The 8,487-nt window shown below is 36.2% G+C and overlaps 1 protein-coding gene across 1 annotated transcript; it reads left to right on the top strand.

Moving 5' to 3' along the window:
* The first annotated feature begins 1,518 nt into the window (after positions 1-1,518).
* LOC307173592 (H-2 class II histocompatibility antigen, A-D alpha chain-like) lies at positions 1,519-7,686 on the top strand. Its single transcript, XM_079896817.1, has 4 exons — positions 1,519-1,615; positions 4,246-4,491; positions 4,894-5,178; positions 5,317-7,686. Exons 1-4 carry the CDS (start codon positions 1,558-1,560, stop codon positions 5,436-5,438), a joined length of 711 nt encoding a protein of 236 aa, XP_079752943.1. The 5' UTR covers positions 1,519-1,557; the 3' UTR covers positions 5,439-7,686.
* Positions 7,687-8,487: the final 801 nt, after the last annotated feature.

The following is an 8,487-nucleotide window of genomic DNA, read 5'->3' as shown; positions in this document are numbered from 1 at the left end:
CTTTAAAGTTTGCAGATGATACTGTGATTGTGAGTCTCCTAGCAAATGAAGAGACATCTTATGGACCTGTGGTGGAGGATTTTGTCTCTTGGTGTGCAAATTGTAATCTAAATTTAAGGGGGGGGGGGGGACCCAAGAGGTTTAAAAACTCATTCATACCAACTGCTATTTTATTGTTGAATAGCCTGTAACCATTTGCCTTTTTTAATTTGTCTACTTGTGTGTTCTTGTGTTTGTGATGTGTGGCACCTGTGCAAAATTAATTTCCTAAGGGATAAATAAACTAAACTGAACTGAAAAAAACTGATTACTTTTCAGCTTTGATTGTCACGGTAGATGAGCAGTCTTGTGTGATTGAACTGAAGTCTTGTGACTGAAACATGATTGGGATTCTGTTTTAATGAGTGTATATTCCATAGGCTATATGACCAGTTTTATTTTTCAATAAATAAAAAATGAACATCCCACTTTCACTTTAGAATTATTACACTCATACTGTGACTCTTTATAAAACATATTAGCTTTTGAATTGAGCATCTGAATCATTAAATATGGTTTAAAATGTATTAAAATATAAATTTCCCAGAAAATTTGTGTCACAGTTAAAGACTTTTATATTCTATTTTGTTTATTTTAGTTCCTGGATAATCCTGTTACTGATTATCTCCTCGTTTGTTTCTGTTGTTACGTATAATTATTACCTGTCAGTCATTATGTTCGTCTTGTATTTAAACTCCCTGTTATGTCCAGTCCCTTGTCGGTTCTCGTATGTGCTTAGTGGTTTGTGGTTTTCTCCTATGTTTCTCTGAGTGTTAGGTTTAAATAAGGATTATTCTTCATATTCATATTTCATGTTCATATTTCATATTTCATATTTCGCCTCGTAGTGCGTGCAGACCAGACTGTTCCAATTCGATGCACAGGCATTATAAAAGTATTTACAGTTGTGGGAAACAATTAATGTTTTTCTTAGTGTTCTTAAGGTGTGCTTCTTGAGGAAACAACTAATTTAATGGTTTTATTTAAGTTAGAACTGTCATTTAATCTGACTATATTAACCTTAGAAATTAGTTTACATAAATAGAAGTAATCGTAATGGGTTAAGTCAAGTAACAACAGATCCTTGAAATAACAACTAATGCTGGTTAGACTCTGGCCAAACAGTGACTGTGTATTAACTTGATATGCTTTAAAATGTAAGGTTCAAAGTTCATATTAACAATCTGACATGCAAAAATAACCCACAATCGTAACACAGAACTGAGTGAGTTACTCACCCATACTAAAGCTCATTACTTTTTTTAGCAGTAAAAAAAAAACAAAAAAAAAACTGTAGTTTTGTATTTACACTTGAAGACTGAAGGAATCATGTTAGAAAACGTTTAGCAAGCTGCCTGACAGGTGAAAGAGGAAAACCTTTTATTCCTCCTAGATACAGTCATGTCACTCTGTGGGTCAAACTCTGAGTGGATGATGCAAAAGCCTTTACAGAGGAAATACCTGATTTTTCACCTGTTAAATATTTCTCTGACGTTTGCTCGACTCTCGTCTATCAAGATGGAGCTGTACATAACCATTCTCACCCTTGCTGTTGTTCTTTCAACCGATTCTGAATGTAAGTTAAAGTTTTATAATCAGGAAGTTGTAAAATGACTAAACTGATCATGTGTAACACCATTAGTCGTTCATTCAAAACCTGCTTGTGTTTTTGTTAAGGGTTTTTTGTGTTTCCTTTCACACAATTTGGTTTGTAAAATTTGTATTCTTGGTACTATTTTCCACAAGTAACAAGTAATGTTCAAAACTCTTGGTACAAGAACTATTTCATGTACATGTTTTAAATCACCCTTAGTGGTGCTAAGAAATGTTATAGTACTCCATCATAAAGCACAATGAACACTTAAAAATCAGCAATGATTAGAATGTCTATGCAATGTGTTATCAGAAGTTGTAGACAATGAAGACATGGCAAGACAAGTTTCTGTCAGATTTGAGAGTTGAATAGACTACACAGTTGCAGGTAATGCTCTCTAAACAATTAATAGCCTACAGTTATCTGAACACATCATTGTTGAATGTTCTTGTATTTTTTAAATGTTCTTGTATTCAATAAATTCCATACATATTTTTCTATATTATTTATTTAGGGTCACACTTTTTTCTGATCCAAGGTTCTTGCTTTTAAAATATTAACAGACAACTAATGTAAAGACATATTCTGAAATGTACATGTAAGGATGTGTACATGATTCCAGTCAGGATCGGCTAAAGATTTATTAAACTTATACACTGAATAGTTGAAGTTACTGATTACAATCAAACACTACATCTGCATAGGTTTTGCTCCCAACACTTTAAATCTATGACCCTCCAATGGTTTTGGAAAATGGATGGATAGACCTTAGAAGTTATAATTATGAAAACATAGCATTGGAAGAACATTCTGATAGGTAGCATATATTATTAGGTAACTCTACATGAAAACACAAGCAGTTGATTTCAAACCCCAGTGACATAAAAAAAAAAAAAAATAGCATGTATAATGCCAACAATACCGGCCAGCATCACACAGCCTGTACTGGGGTTTTTAAGTGGATAATTTGAAAAAAAGACCTTGCAGTCGTGAACTCAATAAAAACGTTCATTGATACAAAGTTGGCTTGAGTAAGCCTGATCAGAAAGTGTGAAAAGTTTGAAGGTTATCAGTTTGAAGAAGTTTGAAGTTTATAGTAGCTTCAAAGCTTAAAATTATAATGTGTTGAAGGCAACATTTAGATAGATAGATAGATAGATAGATAGATAGATAGATAGATAGATAGATAGATAGATAGATAGATAGATTAAAAATATTAGACAGGGTGTTGCTATGAATTGTATCCTGGGCGATTGCTAGTACTCGGGGTGGTTGCTAAGGTGTCGCTATGCAGCTGCTAGGGTATTCTGGGTGGTTACTTGGGTGTTGCTATGTGGTTGCTAGGGTATTATGGGTGGTTACTAGGGTGTTGCTATGCATTTGCTAAGGTATTCTGGGTGGTTGCTAGGGTGTTGCTATTCGGTTGCTAAGGTACTCTGTGTGGTTGTCTTGTGCTTGCTAGGGTACACGGTATTCTGTGTGGTTTTAGGGTACTCAGGGTTGTTGTATTAAAATATTCCTAGTTCATGCATGTTGCTTACTACACATGCCAGAATCACTGTAACTTTGCCCTTTCCTGAACTATTATTCCTGTTTACCCCTTTTAGCCTTTGTTAAGTTGTTAGCTGTGGAAGTCATTATCATCACGTGATAAATAAAAATAATTAATCAAAGTGAATGATTGTTTATTTATATATTTGTTTGTCATTATTCCATTACTCACATTGACTTCAAGTCCTCGCATTACCTATTGGTTTGTATACAGCTAGATTCTTCATTTGCCAATTATGCAGCTAAAATAGTTTTACAATGATTGTAGATGATTGAGATTTATTTCATTTCATGTATACTCAGATTATAACAGACACACAATGAGTTGATGAATAGCCTACATAAAGCAGTTGGATAGTTAATGCCTAATTTCACAGATATGAAAGGGACCCATGTCCTTAAATTCACAAAAGCACAATTCAGGTTTGTAACAGTTTATAACAAGGAATAGTTATTGATGGCTTCACACAAAAGTACATCACAGGTACAGAATGAGCATTTAAACCATAAAAATACATAATACATTACACTCAAATTGCCCAATTCTGCTTAAAACATCATGGGATGGCATCCCCATGTACTGTACCTCAAGGTGTAGAATGTGAGGAAACAAACAATGTACAATCATAACAAAGGAAAGAAAAAAACTCAGTCTTTTGACCCAATTACCAGCTCAAGCACCAGGACGGACAAGGGAAAAAAAAGAGCTCTGTAGAACTGATATAAAAACATACTGTAAAGAACACCTTTGGTTTATTATAGCATATACTGTATGTTAAATCAAACCTTTCGCAAAGATGCAAAAAAGAATGCAAATGTGAACCCCTCGAACACAAACAAAGTGATGTTTTGGAATTAGGAGGCTTGGGATGAGATGTGTAAAAAAAAAAATCCTACACAAAATATTGTTTTAAAGACAAAAACCTTACAAATGTCTTGAAATAAAACATCAACAATCATGTCTTGAGGGTGTGGTAACAGTAGAAGCAAAATAATTGACTCAGAGTCATGGCTATTTCATGTGTATAAATATTGACTTTATTATGCTCATTCTATTTCAGTATTCCATGAATATTTTGGAATTCATGGATGCTCTGATACCGATGGAGAGGATATGCATGGAATCGATGGAGAGGAAATGTGGCATGCCGACTTTAATCAGAAGAGAGGAGTAGTAACAATACCTGATTTTGGAAATCCTCTTGTATTTCCTCATTTTTATGAAACAAGTGTTGTTGAAATGAAAGGATGCAAAAGTGATGTAGCCTTTTTGACTAACATTTTCAATAGCCCACCACCAGAAATGGGTAAGGCATGAAAATGTGCTATTAAATCTTACATTTTTCAATGAACATCAATACTGCATATGCACATACAGGGATATGGTAACTCTTTATAAAGGGGATCATTACTAATTAATATCCCATCTACAAATGCTTTAAAAGTCAGTGGTATAGACAGTTATAACAACATAACAATTCAACTCTCGTTATGAATTCTTAATAATAATGCTACTTTTAACCTTATTTTATTCAAAGCCAAATTCATGATTTACACTATGATGCATGAAGTGATCTTTTAATCTGGAAACAGAAATTAAATTATAGTTACAAATATGCATCCAGTGTAATCAAGTTTTGCCTCAAAAGTTTACTGTGATATCTATATTTGTTTGAATTAATTAAAAATATATATTTTTTTGTTTCTAGATGCACCACAAACATCCATCTATCCAAGGGATGATGTACAACCAGGTGTGCAGAACACCCTCATCTGTCATATGACCGGCTTCTATCCTCCATCTATCAGCATATCATGGACTAAGAATAATGTTAATGTGACAGAGGGCATGAGTTTAAGCCAGTACCGCCCAAGGGCAGAGGGTACCTTCAGCGTCTTCTCTACTTTAAGGATTACACCTATTGAAGGAGACATTTACAGCTGCACTGTGATCCACATAGCCCTTCAGGGTCAACCTCAGATCAAAACATGGGGTGAGTGCCATCTTCAAATCCAAAGAATGGATATTAGATTTCAGTGCAGCTAAAAAAATAAATATAAATATATATAATATATAATGTTAATATTTTACGCAGCCTCCAATATCTTTTTCATGTTTTTTTCTTCTTCAGATGTTGATGTTGCCCTCCCAAGCATTGGTCCAGCTGTTTTCTGTGGAGTGGGTCTGACTCTTGGATTGTTGGGAGTCGCAGCTGGAACTTTCTTCCTCATTAAAGGAAACAACTGCAACTGACTTGGAAGCAAAGTTCTTCTGAAAGTGCATCTGATTAAAAGCCCATATGTAGAATTTTTCTAAGTTTATCAATGCCTTAACCAATCAGAATCATTCAACCTGAAATAATGGTGTATACAGTATAGTGACCCATGTTAGAGTATAATTGCTGCTGTATTAAATGTGTTCACAGAGCGGCCTACAAACTTCTTGCTGAGTTCTTCTTCTTGAGCTGACTTTTGCTGATGAAACGGCAAAACATTCTTCAGTAAAAATCTTCTACAATTGATTGCATCTCTAACTCCTGGTTTTTATTAATGATATTTTGTCCTCGGTTCTTATCTGTAGTGTGTGGTCATTGAAAATGTGTTCTGATATGTTCTTCACAGAAAATGAGCCAAGGCCAATGAGTCTGAGTTTGAAAAAAAAAAATTAATCGTATCATTTTTCTTTTGATAAAAAATTAAAACACCATACAAGGGTTAATAGACTTTTAATAGACTTTAATAGTCTACAAGCCTTTTATTGAAACAAAAATAAAAATATTTTCTTAAACATAGTATGTATAGTTCATATGCTAATTATGCAAAACCTCATTAATTATTATTATTTTTATTTTTTTAAAGGTGGCTAACAATAAACAGAACCAGGGCCTAATGCCCTAGTAACGGCCCTGTGCATTGGGGCCGGATTCAATTCCTGATATAATACAGATTTTTAGAATGAACTGAGCAATATTGCAACTGAACTCAACTGCCAGTGATCATTTTCGTGTATGGAAAAGAGCAGGGGCCTCATGTATAAAACTTTCTGCAGATTTCATCCTAAAAGTGTGCATACGCACAAAATCTAGCTATATCCCGAATAGACGTGCCTTCAGACCAACCTCTGCCTTTAGAAGAGCCAACAGCCCTCGTCGAATGAGCTCTGATGTTGAAATGGCGTTCCTTTCCCTGGCTCGCATAAGCCAAAGCGATAGCGTCCACTATCCAGTGAGAAAGCCTCTTCTTAGATACTACTCGTCCATGTAGCACACAAAGAGCTGGACAGAATGTCGAAAGACAGCCGAGCAGTCGATATAAACAGTCAATATAAACCTGCAAAGCCCTGACCGGCACACAGCACCCTGAGCGTTGGCGTCATGCGAGGTCGACTGCTCGGAAGGCAAAGCCGGCAAAGACATGACCTACGCTTTAAAGGCGGTAGAAAGAGCTCGGTCTCGGCCGGCGAGTGACACTGCAGTCACCAGGTCCAAAGCAAATACAATTGCCGATCACTGAGAATGCATGCAAATCTCCAATGCGTTTAGCTGAAGCAAGGGCAAGAAGCAGAGCATTCTTGAGAGAAGGCTCCCTTATAGCAATGGATGCCAAGGGCTCGAACGGGGGTAGAGAGCGAGCCTACTGTACCAGCGCTAGGTCCCATGGCAAGGTCCCATGGCAGTACCGAGGGTGGGCACTGGCGATGTAGTCTCCTCGGCCTCCTTAGAAATCTGACCAGTGCGTGCCTCCTGATCGATTGCCCGTCAACCGGGGAATGAAATAGCCCCCAATATCCAGGCAATAGCTCCCATTATCCAACCTGTGCTGCAGGAAACCTAAAACGTCAGACAAGGGAAGGCCCAGCTGTAAGACCCCGGAAGCAGCCATGCATGAAGGTCCACAACTCTGGGCTGGGGTGCCATATCGTGCCGGTCGCCTGAGACATGCGGCAACGGCAATGAAAATCATCGGCGCTCTCTCCTCCCTGATTTTGCATAACACCAGATGCAAAATCTTTACCGGAGGGAATGCGTAAAGTCTGGCTCTTGGACAGAGCAATGTCAGAGCGCTGAGAGTGAGAGCGAAAAGATCAACGGGCAGCACACTCGTCGTGAACAGATCGACCTCCGCCCTCCTGAAGCGGTCACAAATCATCCGAACCGAACAGGGATTAAGCCTCCACTCTCCGTGAGGAATTCTGTTCCTTATTTATCTCATATAAACATTTCAATTTATATGAATCGCATGTCATAGGGTGTCACAGGACAATTTTGAATGAATGTGAAGATCATTTGCTGCTCAAAACCTTATTTATCTGAGGGATTTATCTTAAGGGCCTTTTTATTTGTAGAATTTATTTCACTACATGTTGCCTCCTAACCATATTCTTCTAGTTTAACACAAATGTTTATTTTATTACTCATAATGTACCACAACAATAAATGTCTTTATGGAACTTTTTGAATATATTATCACTAAAAAGACATATAAAATTGTCTCTTAATTTCAAATGGAACGCATTGTATTTAATTGTGTCTGGCAACTTGAAAAATGTGTTTATTGGGGTACAACAAACATTTAATGATCTATATAAGCATTTCACAGATTTCTATGTACACTGTTTATGTAAAACTATTCTGTCAGTACACCATACACAAATGAACTACTGAGATCAACTCAACTCATATGGTTGAGTTGATATACTCAACTCAACCGTATTTACACGGTTTCAGAGTTATTATCTAAAATGTTAAACTGTTAAACTAAAATGTTAAACTGCTTTTCATGCATGTCATCTTGCGGCTGATTTTCATAAAATGTATACACATATTCATTTCACAAGATGTACAGGAAGGTACAGTTTAATGACATTTGTAAGTATATCAATTTACATTAAATAATAATCTGTTAATCATTATGTAATGTTTAACCCTTAAATGCATGAATGTTTCACCAATACCCGATAAAATCATGATATTAGAGTAACAATTACAGAATAATTAAATAAAGCATATTTTGCTACCTTTTGGAGCTTGCAAATGCAAATCGACATATTATAGCGCCACCTAGTGTCAGACGGATGTGTAGTGTAGTAATGTGTAATGTGTAGTAATATCCTGTCAATTTTGGGATTTATGGTATCTGACACCCTTTGGACTTCTGACACACTTTGGTGCTTGGACACCTGATTATATTTAAATTGGTCACTGAATAATATAATAATTCATCAGATTAATAACTTGACATTGTTTTTGTTGTAAAATGAAAGCAGTATGCTGCCTAGCAACACTTGACACTTATACCTGCAC

Source organism: Squalius cephalus (assembly GCF_949319135.1).
Source record: "Squalius cephalus genome assembly, chromosome: 16".
Lineage (NCBI taxonomy): Eukaryota > Metazoa > Chordata > Actinopteri > Cypriniformes > Leuciscidae > Squalius > Squalius cephalus.
Note: the sequence above shows the minus strand (reverse complement) of the source record. Positions and strands in the feature narration are given on the sequence as shown.

Bases quoted from the DNA above. Each gene is read 5' to 3' on its own strand.
- LOC307173592 (XM_079896817.1), top strand. From the start codon at position 1,558: ATGGAGCTGTACATAACCATTCTCACCCTTGCTGTTGTTCTTTCAACC. The intron at 1,616-4,245 runs GTAAGTTAAAGT...ATTCTATTTCAG, and splicing joins TCTTTCAACCGATTCTGAAT to TATTCCATGAATATTTTGGA. The intron at 4,492-4,893 runs GTAAGGCATGAA...TTTTGTTTCTAG, and splicing joins TAGCCCACCACCAGAAATGG to ATGCACCACAAACATCCATC.